The sequence below is a fragment of the Oncorhynchus nerka genome, unplaced genomic scaffold, assembly GCF_034236695.1.
Source record: "Oncorhynchus nerka isolate Pitt River unplaced genomic scaffold, Oner_Uvic_2.0 unplaced_scaffold_2047, whole genome shotgun sequence".
NCBI classification, from domain to species: domain Eukaryota; kingdom Metazoa; phylum Chordata; class Actinopteri; order Salmoniformes; family Salmonidae; genus Oncorhynchus; species Oncorhynchus nerka.
Genome location: NW_027039278.1, coordinates 1,183 through 17,524, shown reverse-complemented (window position 1 = coordinate 17,524; position 16,342 = coordinate 1,183). Strand labels below are relative to the sequence as shown.

General features: G+C 42.5%; 1 protein-coding gene across 1 annotated transcript; it reads right to left on the bottom strand.

Moving 5' to 3' along the window:
- Positions 1-1,380: 1,380 nt before the first annotated feature.
- On the bottom strand, positions 1,381-16,100 carry LOC135567442 (ATP-dependent RNA helicase DDX39A-like). Its single transcript, XM_065014836.1, has 3 exons — positions 16,007-16,100; positions 14,950-15,204; positions 1,381-1,520 (listed from the first exon to the last, which is right to left on the bottom strand). The coding sequence occupies exons 1-2, from the start codon at positions 16,021-16,023 to the stop codon at positions 14,952-14,954; spliced, it is 270 nt and encodes an 89-aa protein (XP_064870908.1). The 5' UTR covers positions 16,024-16,100; the 3' UTR covers positions 1,381-1,520; positions 14,950-14,951.
- Positions 16,101-16,342: the final 242 nt, after the last annotated feature.

The window sequence follows — 16,342 nt, the reverse complement described above, 5'->3', positions numbered from 1 at the left end:
GGGGAGGATGTTTAATACAGAGCTCTCTGGACAGCAGAGAAACAAAAAGCACACAAGATTATCCAATAGGATAGAACAGCATTGTAAACAGTGAGATTAAAAGGAGAACAAATTCAGACTGCAATTGGCCCAGCGTCATTAGGGTTCGGCCGGGGTAGGCCATCATTGTAAATAAGAATTTGTTCTTAACTGACTTGCCTAGTCCAAAAAAAAAAGTTAAATAAAGTTGGCGATTAGGCACTTTCTTATGCAAGTATCCCCAGATACAGATTAAGCCTATTCCTAAACTACAAAGCACTCAATGGATTCTCCATCGAAAGCTATTTTTAGTAAAGGAGGGAGAATGTAACAGCAATTCAGTTGCTGCATCCACAATGTAGAGATTAATTTCATTATTCAACCACTCACCTGCCCGTCCACAGGCTCAATCTGCTGCAGGGTGGCCAGTACAAACACAGCCGTCTTGCCCATACCATACTTGGCCTGGCACAGGATGTCCATGCCCAGGATGGCCTGTGGGATGCACTCATGTTGGACTGAAAGACAGAAACGTAACTAGGGAAGTTAGTTATGAACAAATTCGTATTTACAATGACGGCCTACCAAGAGGCCTCCTACGGGGATTGGGGCCTGGGATTTAACATAAAAAATATATATAGGACAAAACACACATCAACACATGACAACAGCATGGTAGCAGCACAAAACATTGTACAAACATTGGGCACAGACAACAGCACAAAGGGCAAGAAGGTAGACAACACATCACACTGACAGTTGTGGCTGCTTTGTAAGAGTGTCCATGATTGAGTCTTTTAATGAAGAGATTGAGATAAAACTGTACAGTCACTAGGGGCAGAAAACTGAAGAGAGGAGCGACCCAGGGATGTTTGCGCTTTGGGGACCTTTAACAGAATGTTACTGGCAGAACAGGTGTTGTGTGTGGAGTATGAGGGCTGCAGTAGATATCTCAGATAGGGGAGGGGGAGTGAGGCCTAAGAGGGTTTTATAAATAAGCATCAACCAGTGGGTCTTGCGACAGGTATACAGAGATGACCAGTTTAAGTATGATGTGATGCTTGAAGGGGCATACATGTATAACTCATAGTCGGAGTCCCAAATGACACCCTATATATTGTGGATTACTTTCGACCAGGGCCCAGTCACACACAGCGCTCGTTTTGAACAAAGCCCTATGGGCCCAGCTCAATAGTAGTACACTATGTCAGGAATAGGGTGCCATTTGACACACAGAATGGACAAAGTCAAAAACAGTCCTTGGTTGAAGGTGGGAAGTGCCTGTGAGGCTCACCTTCATAGGGATGTTCAAAGCCACAGTCGACAATGGCGCGGAGCAGCTCTAGTTTGAGCAGGAAGTCTCGGAAGGCGGAGCTGTGGATGGAGACTAAGAGCCCTTTACCTCCTCCTTGCCCGCAGGTGTGGCGGTCTCCGGGGCAAACTGAGGCTCCTCATCCTCTTCATCGTCCAACAGCTCGTTGTCAACGTCGTTCTCTGCCATTCTAGAGAAGGGGTACTTGCGTTTAGTTGAAGTTAGGACACACTGGAGACTACTTGGGGGAGGGGATGGGGGGCCTGTATCAACAATACAGTAAATTCAGAAGGTTAATTGAAATGCCAATTCAATAATCTATGTACAATTCCTCACCATCTAACCTTAGTTATATTACATGAGGATTCCAATTCTTGTAATTTCACTTTCTGAATTGAATCCTAGTGAAACATCACCGTCTAGCACAGGGTTTTCCATATTCTGTCCTTGGGACTCCAAGGGTTGCACGTTTCCCCCTCAACATTACACAGCTGACTTAATCAAAGCTTGACGCTTATTTGAATCAGCTGTGTAATGCTACGGCAAAACCCAAAACCCCCTGAGGTCCCTCGGACCGTGTTTGGGAAACACTCGTCTAATGTATATTCCTACATAGCATTAGCTAGCTGCTAATAATGCTAGTAGCAGGCCGCACGCACACCGCCAAAGCTGGACACTACGCAAAAAGGGAAGCGAATACATTTGGCACATAATCATTACAATTTCCCTAGCTAAAAACAAGTATTGGACCAGCAACCACCCTGCAACTCAGTTTACAGTAGTTAGACAGTTGCACGATTCAATCAAGTTGAACAAGGAATCATGCCTCACTCTCCGCACAAACAATGGCAGCCGCCTCCTCATTCAAACGGTGTGACAGCAAAGTGCTATAAAGGGAAATAGGTTCCAAATGCAAGGTGAATATTCAGAAATAACGTTGGCTCAAATTAATAACGAGCAAGACATTTCTAAGGTCTAACTTGACCTAAAATGTAATTCTCGGAACCAACCTGCGACACACTGCTAGCAGAAGTTAACTACTAACTGACACGACCGTGCTAGTACTAGCGTTAGCTTGACGCAATGCTAAATGTGTTAGTTAGCTAGCCAGATTGCACAAGGTTTTCGCAAAGATTTTAACAAAAATATACTCGAACATGGCTGCTATTTGTGAGCATTATGGAAAGAAAAATATGTTTCTTATTTACAATTGATGCAGATATTGAAAATTACTCAATACTGCACATTTTTTATGTAATTAAAATCGGCTTCGAGTATCACTGCTAGCTAGGTTCACAGGGGCAGTCTAGAAGCACTGTGCTCGTGTATTCGTGGCCACTATTGGTCCATTTTAAAGGCAATCTCACCAAACCGACCTGAAAACGAACCGTCTAATTTAATGCCGATCTTGATTTTCAATATCTGCATCAAATGCCGATCGGGATTTCGCACGCTGCCCTAAACTAAATTGTAGGCATAATTTCTTGTTTGACAACACTGGTATGAAAAAAGTACACTGATAACCTTATTCAGCAATAATGTAAACATTTATGATTTCTGTAAATTATAGCTACGTGTGACTAGGTTTCCTCATCCAGAAAAAAATCTGAATTTAGATTAGATTTCAATCGATTAGATTATTAGTCGGTCGGAGATGTAATTGTAGGGTACAGTGAAATTCTTAAGATCTGAACTCCAACAGTGCAGGTCAAAAAGATAAGTGAATGAAGTGAATGAAACAATAATACGAATATGTGTAACCGGTGCTATACTGCACCGCTGTAACTCTACGTTGTGTGTGGTTGATTGAGACTAGACGTGGACTTTGGAGACCTGGTAGTTTTAATCAAGCAGAACTCACTCTCTGCATCCTGCATCTGCATCCAAAAGGAAATAAAACATTTGTAGAGCACATGTGTTCTGAGAATCGTCGCCTCTTTCTCTCTCAGTGCATCAAAATTATTTTCGAATACAAACATTAATAGTCTCTCCTTATTATACATAACATATTTTACAAAGATAAAACCACATACCTGCATCCAAAAGGAAATAAAACATTTGTAGAGCACATATGTTCCGCGAATCGTGGCCTCTTTCTACAGTAGATACACAATAGGAGGGACTGGGATCATTCGAGGAGCTAGCCATCGTTCACACATACAATAAATAGCCTGCTAATACCTTAGCTAGCTATTAACCACATGTTGAATTCAGAATGTTGATATCATCCTAAAAAGTACAATTACAAGTGCATCTTAACAATACCATCCACTTATGAGTAACCTCCAAATACACATCATTATTCATGAACAAAACACTGTGTGTATGACTTTGTACTGAAAAAAATCAAACTTTTCTAAAGACATAAAAAACGTGACTACCTCTCTCAGGATACAAAATTATTTGAGCATGCAGGGCAAAACGTAAGAACACACTCCACTTCAGCCAGGATGCAGGCATGCATAATAACAAATCAACACGACATATTAATATATGAACCTGGTGAAATTCACATAGTACTTTAACAACTGTTACATATGCATACTGTAATGACCTGACTAGATCATAAATGAACAATTGTCCAGACAGAGGCTTGAGTTTGCGAATTGAGGGTTTATTGAACCAACTTTACACAGGCTACTGTTTGGGCCGTAGCACACGCCAAATAGATGACAGATAACCCACAAGCCAAATAGATGACAGATAACCCACAAGCCAATCGTGACCTTCTCTTGTGAAGCCCAGACGTAAGATAGAGAGAGAACAAAGGCTGAACCTGGTCTTAACTTCCAATGCCCAACCCCCCTCCACGCCACTCCGCCAACCACCAGGATGCCCGGCATCAGAACATTCCAGGCATTCCCGTGATTGGCAGATAGCAGGTTGATTGACATGTCGGACCCCGCGAACACCGGGTACTGGTCAGTACAACACAACCACCTCCTAGCCTAGCACATAACACACAGCTGTCTGTGCGGGTCGCTACAATACTATATACATATTTATTTACAACATTTACAAACCAACAGCCTGCATTCATCCAGTTTGTATACATTATGATAGATATGTGACATGAAGCTATATTGGGCAATTTGGGCAAAGGCGTAACAATGACTGTCTTGGACAAATAGACATTTGATCATATCAGCTTACTACATCTGTCTTCCCTCACCAAACCCATCAATGATTTGATTTATTTGACTATAATATATCAGTTATGGCCAACAGAGGGCAACATTTATCCATATAATACGATAAAACCTCATTGAACCTAAATTAATTGAGTTACATTGTAAACATTTTTCAGATATCGTATGTGATCAGAAAAAATGCATTAATTTCCCGGAGTGGTCGCTCTGTGCTTTTGTAGTTGACGTCATAATGTACGATGAGATATAGAAGCCTATGACGTAAACGAACTCAAGAAAATGTTCAGTGCGCTACTTTTGCCTCAGTTGAGTTGATGCTTTGCAAAGGACAGTCATCCTCATGTTCAAATAAATCACTTTGAGTGGACAAAGAAGACATTCTGTGTGAGTACAGCATAACTGGCCAAGATGTTGTAAAAAAATGTTTGAAATGTATTTTAAAATGTATTTGTTTATTTAAAAAATGTCAGGTCCAATCTGAAGGGTTCCTGAAAGCACAATGGATAGAAATCATAAACCGTTGAGAAAAATTATTCTAAAAGTAAGTCTCATAAGTGATAAAAAATGTTTGTTCATTCTGGGGCTATCCCTCTTGATATGTAATGAGGCTATCTTCTTGGTAGTATAACCTATATGCTGTAAAAACAGATTGATATGATTTATAGTTGGAAAAGTGGGCATAATTAATTCAGGGCTAAGGTTAAATGTATTTCCTTATGTTCATATACCCCAGGCTGGGACCCTCCAAGCTAGTGCTGGAGAGCAGGTCCTCCAGACAGACATCACTGACCATGATGGACTAAGGCTGCCAGCCCTGGTAGACTGCCCCCTTGACAGCCCCCTAAAGGTAAGAAAACATCTTATAGTTCTGTTGCAAAACGTCTGGTTGTAACGGAGACCAGTTGGATGCAATCTAGTAATATGACGTGTTGAAAACCAGTTTACAACGCGATAATAAAGCCATTAAGACACATGGACCACCTACTAAACTCAGCAAAAAAGAAACGTCCCTTTTTCAGAACCATGTATTTTAAAGATAATTTAAAAATCCAAATATCTTCACAGATCTTCATTGTGAAGGGTTTTAACACTGTTTCCCATGCTTGTTCAATGAACCGTAAACAATTTATGAACATGCACCTGTGGAACGGTCGTTAAGACACTAACAGCTTACAGACGGTAGGCAATTAAGGTCACAGTTGTGAAATCTTAGGACACTAAAGAGGCCTTTCTACTGACTCTGAAAAACACCAAAAGAAAGATGCCCAGGGTCCCTACTCATCTGCATGAACGTGCCTTAGGCATGCATCACACCTGCAGGACAAGTACAGGATGGCAACAACAACTGCCCGAGTTACACCAGGAACGCACAATCCCTCCATCAGTGCTCAGACTGTCCGCAATAGGCTGAGAGAGACTGGACTGAGGGCTTGTAGGCCTGTTGTAAGGCAGCTCCTCACCAGACATCGGCACAACGTCACCTATAGGCACAAACCCAACCGTCGCTGGACCACACAGGACTGGCAAAAGTGCTCTTTACTGACAAGTCGCGGTTTTGTCTCACTAGAGGTAATGGTCGGATTTGCGTTTATCGTCGAAAGGAATGAGCATTACACCGAGGCCTGTACTCTGGAGCAGGATCGATTTGGAGGTGGAGGGTCCGTCAAGGTCTGGGGCGGTGTGTCACAGCATCATCGGACTGAGCTTGTTGTCATTGCAGGCAATCTCAACGCTGTGCGTTAAAGGGAAGACTGCCTCCTCCCTCATGTGGTACCCTTCCTCCAGGCTCATCGTGACATGACCCTCCAGCATGACAATGCCACCAGCCATACTGCTCGTTCTGTGCGTGATTTCCTGCAAGACAGGAATGTCAGTTCTGCCATGGCCAGCGAACAGCCCGGATTTCAATCCCATTGAGTATGTCTGGGACCTGTTGGATCGGAGGGTGAGGGCTAGGGCCATTCCCCCAGAAATGTGCAGGAACTTGCAGGTGCCTTGGTGGAAGAGTGGGATAACATTTTCTTATTTAATTTTTAAGAGTGGGTTAACATCTCACAGCAAGAACTGCCAAATTTAGTGCAGCCCATGAGGAGGAGATGCACTGCAGTACTTAATGCAGCTGGTGGCCACACCAGTTACTGACTGTTACTTTTGATTTTGACCCTTCCTTTGTTCAGGGACACATTATTCTATTTCTGTTACTCACATGTCTGTGGAACTTGTTCAGTTTATGTCTCAGTTGTTGAATCTTGTTATGTTCATACAAATATTTACACATGTTAAGTTTGCTGAAAATAAACGCAGTTGACAGTGAGAGGACGTTTCTTTTTTTGCTGAGTTTAGTTAGAACTAATAGTTTTGGAATTCAGATTTTAATTCTGATTGTAATTCTAAGGTTATGGTTTATAGCTGGAAAAGTGGGCATAATAATGGAGGGCTTAAGTTCTATGTATTTCCTTATGTTCCTATACCCCAGGTTGGGACCCTCCAAGCTAGTGCTAGAGAGCAAGTGCTCCAGACAGATGTCCATTCGGCTGGCCATGATGGACTAAGCCTGCCAGCCCTGGTAGACTGCCTCCAGGATAGCCCTCGAAAGGCAGATGTCCATTCCGCTGGCCATGATGGACTAAGCCTGCCAGCCCTGGTAGACTGCCTCCAGGATAGCCCTCGAAAGGCAGATGTCCATTCCGCTGGCCATGATGGACTAAGCCTGCCAGCCCTGGTAGACTGCCTCCAGGATAGCCCTCGAAAGGTAAGAAACATCTTTTAGTTCTGTTGCAAAACATCTGGTTGTCACGGAGGCCAGTTGGTTGCAATCTAGTAATACGACGGGTTGAAAACCAGTTTACAACGCGATAATAACGCCATTAAGACACATGGACCACCTACTAGTTAGAACTAATAGTATTTTAATTCTGATTCTAATTCTAAGGTTAACCCTTATGTGACATGTCACTCAGTACCATCATGCCTATGGTGAAAAATGTGGTTTCTATGGTGATAAGATTTCCCCACTGTTGTTATTTGTCTCAGAACCTTGTGCCGAAGCCCCCGCAAGGCCCCAGGCCCAGCCGAGAGGCAAATATAGCAAAGGCAGAAAAGAAGGCCACAGAGGTTATCAAGGCTAGAAAGTCTAGGGAGGCTAAGTCAGGGGTGAAAAAACTAAGCCGCCAAGTAGTTGGTATGTTGGCACTGCCTCAAACTCTAACTCAAACAACCAGTTACAGTGAGTATTCATCTCCACTTCCAAAATACCTGGATTTATTGATAGAATTCTAAAACGATATATGGTGGAAGGATCCACTAATGTCTACGATCCTCTTTCTGTAGGTGTCCTGCCAGCTATCAAGAAGGGCACTAAAGTTACCCTCCAGTCCTCCAGCTCCCTCTCCGATGACAACAAGGAGGCACTAGGTTAGTTATTATGTTGTTTTTACCGTCTTTTGCACCCGCACATTCCCCTTCTTTCTTTTCTCTTATTGTCAGTAATGGTATTTTCATTTTCTCTCCTCTTTTTTTCTTATTTTTCTATACAGTGTTTGGAGACATGTTATGTGTGAAGAATTACTTTAAATCAAATGTCAAACTCATTCTATAGAAGGCCGGGTTTCTGCAGGGTTTCACTCCACCCTTGATTGATGAATTAAGGTCACTAATTAGTAAGAAACTCCTCTAACCTGGTTGTCTAGGTCTTAATTGAAAGGAAAAAACTAAAACCCGCAGACACTTAGCCCTCCATGGAATGAGTTTGACAACCCTGTATTAAATACATTTTGATTTGACTAGGGGCCGTCTGCCAGGTCCTGATCACCAGGGTGGGAGACATCCTGAACAGTACCTGCAACGACGATTACAAGGCCAGGCTCATCATCCAGAAAGGTACACTTATAACCTGTTTTGCCCATATGACCAGTAATAACCAGTGTATTACCATTATAGTAAATGTACTAGATACTGCATAGTGTAAAACATGGATGTGACTTTGAACCAGTTCAGAATATGAGTGTGTTTTCTTAGGATTGGATTCCGGTGCCAGGGAAAGGTTCCCTGACTCTCCGTGTTCCTCTTCACCCAAGGACGAAGAGGAGGTGGTTGTAAGTGCCATGACTGTCTCATACCCCAAACCCTCCACCTCTCCCCAGGCAGCATGGGCAGCTCCTGCCCAGACTCTGGAAGAAGAGGTGGGGGGGGCTGAGGTCTCCGAGATGAGTGACAGCTCCCTGATGCCCACCAAGAACAGGCAGGACCCCTGGAGAAGATTCCCTCCCTCCTACTAGGCAAGGAGCACATCCTCCTTTGCAGCACTCCCTGGGCCACCGTCATGAGCCCCCAGACTCTGAAGTTTATTCTCCACGGCATCATGTGCCGACTGGAGGCCTCAGAGTCCCTCCAGACAAGGAGGGCCAATGACCCCTTCAGGCTGATGAAGGATCTCTTTGTGGAGGTCCAGCATGCCCTGAAGTATGCTGACATCTCTGTCGTCTTTGGCCTGGAGCAGAGCATCCAATTCAGTGGTGAGGATGCAGTGAAGGCCATCGTGACGACTGCGGCTAAAAGATTGTCCCTGCGTTCGGACTCCAACCGGGCTCAACTGCGTGCCGCACGCTCTGGTAGCGAGGCAGCCATCAGGTGCATGGCGGACACCATCACACAAGTCATAGAGGACTGGAGTTTCGAGGGCCATTTTGGAGCCAGGAGGAGCCGTGGTAGTGGGAGGTCACACTCCTCAACCTCCTCAAGGAGTGACGTCACCCTCACCGAGGAGCTCCTGGCTTGGAGGGAAACCCTAGAAGAGGACCTAGAGGAGATGGCTGATGACAGCACTGGTTTGGAAAAGACCAGTGTGAGCTCAGCCATCTCTGAGAAGTCCCAGGTAATTAGCTACCTTTCTGAAAGCACCAAGCCCATCAGCAGCGCCCTCTCCACAGACCTCGAGGACATCACCTCCACACAGGTGAGACGGCCAAGAACCAGTAGATCGTTTTGTTATTTGGGCTGTTTGATTGTGAGGCATCGACTCATATCTGTTTCTCTCTCTACTAAGAAAAAAGAGAAGGAAGAGGCTATGAAAAAAGAAGTGAGGAAGTCAGGAAATAAGAAGCGAGGAAATAACAAGAACCAGAAGAAGAACAAGGTGTCTCCTCTTGGCAATGATAGTAAGTCCTCATTTCTGTCAGTCAACATGTGCATCTGTCTTCAGCACACTATTGTAATGTAAGGACGGGAGACTATGATAAAGTTATCAGGGTCTTATTCATTAGCCACTAAATGGAAGACAGCGGACTAAAACAGGGAGGAACTTTCTTGAACTTGCCAATAACAAATGCTTGTTTTTGTTTTCTGTTTCAAAATATTTTGCTACTGTGTACCCTAATGAACACGACCCTGATTTCATGCCTTGTTCTCTGTCACCTGTTCAGGTACTGTGGCTGCAGATGAGCCTAAGAAAAAACAGTCTCTCCTCCCGCGGATCACAGCCGCCCTGGCAAAACTATTTTGCTTCCCCTGCAAAATAAAAATGCAAAAAGTAACTGTGCAGAAGACGAGTTTGGGAAAACCTGCTGCCACTTCCCCCAACCCACCTTCTAAATAAACTCTCAAAGCCAACAGAAGAGGGAGGGAGACAACCCCCCCTACTCAAAACTCATTTTATTACACCCCATTTAATTCAATAAACACAACGTGCAGCTATTTTGATCTTCTTCTACTTGAGTTTTTTTTTACAGACCAACCTGCATGCTATAGATTCTTAAGGTCAATTTGCTGTCTACTACAGTATCATTGTTATGAGTATGTTCACTGTGCCAGTCATTATAGCCAGTATAGGCTATAATAATGCCCTAACCTAATTGCAATTGACATAAGAGTTACATTTGAATAATTCCCTCATTTTATATATTGTTTTAGAGGGAATAAATCTCTAAAGCACTATAGAGTGCCGTCCCTAGGAGGGGTGCATCACTTGAGTGGGTTGAGTCACTGATGTGATCTTCCTGTCTGGGTTGGCGCTCCCTCCTTGGGTTGTGCCAAGGCAGAGATCTTTGTGGGCTATACTCGGCCTTGTCTCAGGATGGTAAGTTGGTGGTTGAAGATATCTCTCAAGTGGTGTGGGGGCTGTGCTTTGGCAAAGTGGGTGTGGTTATATCCTTCCTGTTTGGCTCTGTCCGGGGGTATCATCGGATGGGGCCACAGTGTCTCCTGACCCCTCCTGTCTCAGCCTCCAGTATTTATGCTGTAGTAGTTTGTGTCGGGGGCTAGGGTCAGTTTGTTATATCTGGAGTACTTCTCCTGTCTTATCCGGTGTCCTGTGTGAATTTAAGTACAAGCCTAAGATCACCATGCGCAATGCCAAGCATTGGCTGGAGTGGCGTAAAGCTTGCCGCCATTGGACTCTGGAGCAGTAGAAACGCATTCTCTGGAGTGATGAATCACGCTTCACCAGCTGGTAGTCCGACGGACAAATCTGGGTTTGGAGGATGCCAGGAGTACCCTACCTGCCACAATGCATAGTGCCAACTAATGTTTGGAGGAGGAATAACGAATTGCCTGGGGCTGTTTTTCATGGTTCGGGATAGGACATTTAGATCCAGTGAAGGGAAATCCTTAACGCTACAGCATACAATGACATTCTTTACGATGCCCTTTCCTGTTTTAGCATGACAATGCCTCAGTGCACAAAGGAGTTCCAAACAGAAATGGTTTGCCGAGGTTGGTGTGGAAGAACTTGACTGGCCTGCACAGAGCCTGACCTTAACCACATCAAACAGCTTTTTTTTTTCTTTTAGCTTAATATTGCGGATAGAATGTTGCTTCCAATGTAATTGTCTGCATCATTTCCAATCCCCATATTTTGGGGTAAATATATATATCCATACACGCATGCATATATATATGTACACACATACCTATATAGACATACATACTTTTTAAAAATATACCCAAACTCTACCGCCGATCCCCAATACCAAAATAAATGATCTAATGACTCTGCCTCCTCACAGCAGATTCTGCAGAGCTTGGAAGATTGTATCCCCCATATATATAACATTCTATTAGTTGCAAGAATTTTGTATCGTAATTTATATTTAAAAATTCTAAGTTTTGAATCCGGCGCTGTTTTGCGTATCAATTCATAAACCATGTGCCATGGAATGGGTACATCGAAAATCTCTTCCCAACTATTTTGCAATTTATATGGCACAGCGGTCATTTTTTTTTGGTCCTTAAATGAAATCGGTATATGTTTTTATTTATCACACTTTTCTTTAACCATTTATGTTCTTTAATACAGGGCCGACATACAAGTTCCTTACTTTTTTCCCCTTCTACTTGCCTCTTCCATTTTTGTGGTAATGCTGCAATTAATTGGTTGTAATTTTGGGTAGAGCAGACATTTCCATATGTCTGTGTTAGCTGCATGTGTGACATAACTCCACCAGTCCTATTTATGATATCATTCACTAAAATTATACCTTTTTTTTTAAATTTCTTCGATAAATACAATTTTTTTAATCAAATACTATATTTGAATTTAACCACAATATTTGTTGTACTATTTGTTCCGTCCTTTCAGGTGGATTAAACTGAAATTGCAACCAACTTTCTAAGGCTTGTTTAAAAAATACAGATATTTCGGAGATTATTTCCTTTTCAAACAACCGAAAGTGAGCAGGTGTAATCTGAATAAGGGGGAAAAGACCCTTCCTGAATATAGGATGAGACATGAGAACCAGTTTGGATTTAAGTATAACTTTTGTATGACTGATGCCTTTAGTGAGAGGTCTAATGCTTTAATATTTAATCATTTCTGCCCACCGAATTCATACTCGTTATATAAATAGGCCCTTTTAATTTTATCTGGTTTTCCGTTCCAAATAAAATTGAATATTTTTTGTTCATATCATTTAAAAAGCAGGTCACTAGGTGTAGGCAAAACCATAAGCAAATAGGTCAACTGTGATATAACTAAGGAGTTAATCAGGGTGATTTTTCTACAAATAGACAGGTATTTTCCTTTCCAAGGTAGCAAGATCTTATCTATTTTTGCTAACTTTCCATAAAAAATTATTGGAGTGAGATCATTTCTCTCTTTTGGGATTTGTATACCGAGTATGTCCACATCTCCGTCAGACCATTTAATTGGTAAACTACATGGTAATGTAAAATGTGAATTTTTTAAGGATCCAATATGTAATATGGTACATTTATCATAATTTGGTTTTAATACAGAGAGGATAGCAAAAGTATCTAGAGGCCGTGGAGAGACTCCAATTGTGGTTTTAAAAGAAAACATGAATCATCAGCGAACAATGACACCTTCGTTTTAAGCCCCGGATTTCTATTCCTTAATATTATTGTTTGATCTTATCTTTGCAGCTAACACTTCGATGGCAATAATAAATAGATATGCCGATAGTGGACAACCTTGTTTTACTCCTCTAGATAGTTTAAAACTTTCTGAGATGTAGCCATTATTTACTATTTTACACCTAGGGTTACTATACATAACCCATTTTATAAGAGATTCCCCAAAATTGAAATATTCTAGGCATTTAAATATAAACTCCAGTCGTACTTTATCAAAAGCCTTTTCTAAATCAGATATGAAAACCGATATTTCAGTGTTCTATTGTTTCCAGTACTTGTCTTATATTATCTCCAATGTATCGTCCATGTTAAAAACCTGTCTGATTAGGATGAATAATATCTGACAATATTTTTTTAAATTCTATGTGCCAAGCCTTTTGCTAGGATTTTTGCATCACAACACTGAAGTGTAAGAGGTCTCCAATGTTTTAAACGGACTGGATCTTTATATATACCACTTGGGTCCTGTTTCAGTAATAATGATATCAGACCTTGTTGCGTGTCTGATAATCTACCATTTATATAGGAGTGGTTAAAACAAGCCAATAATGTTCCTTTGAGTATACCAAAAAAAGTTTTGTATACTTCCACTGGTATGCCATCCAGCCCTGGAGTTTTCCCATCCTTAAAGGCCCCAATTGCCTCAAGCAGTTCCTCCTCTGTAATTTGGCCTTCACATGAGTGAACAGCTTTGGAATTAATTGGAACACCGACTGCGAGCCAGGTTTAATCGCCCAGCATCATTGCCCGACTTCACTAATGCTTTTGTGGATGAATTGGAAGTAAGTAGCAAGTCCCCGCAGCAATGTTCCAACATCTAGTGGAAAGCCTTCCCAGAAGAGTGGAGGCTGTTATAGCACCAAAAGGGGGACAAACTCTATAATAATGCCCATGATTTGTAATGAGATGTTTGACAAGCTTTTGGTCATGAAGTGTAGCATAAGAACACAACACAAGCCATGGCAAAATGTGTAGAATTGCAGGAAACTAGCTTAATTAAACTGTAAAATGCTTTCTTTTCCCCATGGCAAAATGTCTAGAATTGCAAATAGCAGACAAAATTGTTTTAAAACAGCAACATTTTGTTTCTGCTGCCATGGGAGGGCCTCTAAAAATGTTGGTCGGAGAAGGCGCTGTTGGCCACGCCCCCCACATCTATTTCTCCACCTAGTCAGGTGAACAGGACCTTGCCCTTTATTATGATGAACAAGCCCGGGCAACCATTTCACCAGAGCGGTTGTCTTGGTTGCACTTGTTTTCTAAGATCACTGGTGTCTGTACAGGAATGATTCATCAGTTCACTCTCTCTGGGAGTATAATTCACCTCTCTATTGGCCCATTCCAGTGTGTGTGGCAAACTATCCAGACCTGTTCTGTAACCCCAGAGGAGGTTTCATGTGGTGTTAATATAGAGCTGAATGAACACACAATCAACTGGTGACACAATGTACTGAGGCTATTGTACCAAAGTGGCACAGGTGTAATAGTAATAGGTCAGGTGGTTTCTTTTGGCGACACACTAACTATACTGGTCCCAGTTTCGATCAGTTCCCCAGAAAAGGGATCTGGTTGGTTCATCTACTTTGGGAAAGTGAGGCTTAAACCAATCCCATGGACATACCGTGTATCGTTTATGTGTGTATTTTCTGTTAATGCCTAGGCAAATGCAAGGGCATCCGGGTTATGTTGGTGTACAGTGTTAAATCTGTTTGTAATCCATTTGAGGTTAACGCAGCAGTGCTGGTGATCCTTTTAATCTGTATCTTATTGAATCACAGACCTGATCAGGGTCAGATCGGCCTAGCCCCCCTCCGACAATACACTCACTACCATTGCAGAATAAATTATTAGTCACATCGCATTGCTTTGCAATTCCTGTGGAGGAGGATGGTGGAAGTGTGTATTTTAAAGCCATGTTCCCCTTGGTATTCATGGAAACGTGATTATCAGGAGGGCGCTTATTGCTACACTAGGAATTCAGGAAGCTATTCTTCTTCTAAATGTGGTTGCGTTTAGGGAACTTGGGTAGTCTGAGGGAGCTTCACCGGATGACATGATATTAGCTAATTAGCCCAAATGTGTCTGTTCTTCTTTCAAGCTTACCATCAAAGCAACTTATTCATTAGATTCATCTCGATTCTAGATAACATCCGCTGTACAGGGCCATGGACCGAAATAATGAATTTCGTCCCGAACCTCACTGCACGGGCCACTCTGTGCAGGTAGGTGTCGGAATCCTCGGGCATGTCGTAGTTGAAGACGATGTTGACGCGCTCAATGTCCATCCCTCGGCCAAACAGGTTGGTGGCCACCAGGATCCGCCTTTGGAAGTCCTTGAACTGCTGGTACCGGGAAAGCCTGGGGGAGGAAGGGGGGCACCCATAGATTTAGAATAAGTAGAACAGGCATTCTACATCCTGCTTCACTCCTGTGGGTACACTGAAACTGTGACCCACAAACATGTTGTCTGAGAGAAAGTTCTTGTTAAGTCGATCTGGATAACAGCTTCTGCTACATGACTATTATAGAAAATGTGCAAGTAAATGAGATTCTCAATTTGATTGTGCAACTCCTCATTCCTCTCCTTTTAAAAAAAAGTCAACAGTAACTGAGGAGAGGAGGAAATGTGCTTGTATGAAATTAGACTCCATTCACACATAATGCAAATGACATTTACAGGGGTGGAATCCCAAATTAAAATGTGTAAAGTAGTAAAAGACATTTAGCTAGATATTGTATGGATAAAAACGATATGCTACTTATCGTTTTAAATATGTGCATGCTTCTCAGAGTAAACAGCTGATTGAAAGGGAGGGGTAGATCTCAACTTCAGCAAAGGACACTTATGCTTCCTCAGCAGGAGGCGAGGACACCGTTTGCCTACTAACGAATTGACACTCCTCAACCACTTATCGGTTTACTGATAAGAGGACGGAAAAAGCCGAGGACATTCTTTTGTCAAATCAGTAATTCCCAATGAAAGCCAAGACCCAATCCCAAATCTACCCCTAAACCCTATGCACTTAATAATATCTGAGATGACTTGAAGTGTAAGCAATATCCTAATATTGCTTATACCAATCAAAACTGCTCAGATTTTAACAAGTGCATAGACTGTAAGGGTTTAGCCAGTGATTTCTTCCTCTCCATCAGAACCCACCTCTCCTCCTGGGCCATGCCCCTGTGGATGGCGATTGCAGGGAAGTTCTGCTCCACCAGCAGCTGAGACAGAGCCACAGCGCTGCACAGACTTCACAAAGATCACCACCTTCAGACAGGGGGAAAATGGCAGTGAGACACGAAGACAAACATGGGGCACAAAATCCATGCTGCATCTGATATGGCACCCTGGCTTTACCCTGGTCAAATAAATGTACACTCTGAAGACGAAAAACACAGGGCATAAAACTCACAGGCAGAAACTTTGTCGGTGCATAGACTTAGTTCACTTGAATGAGTAAAATTGTATTTAAACACGTGACTTTCAAATCCATGG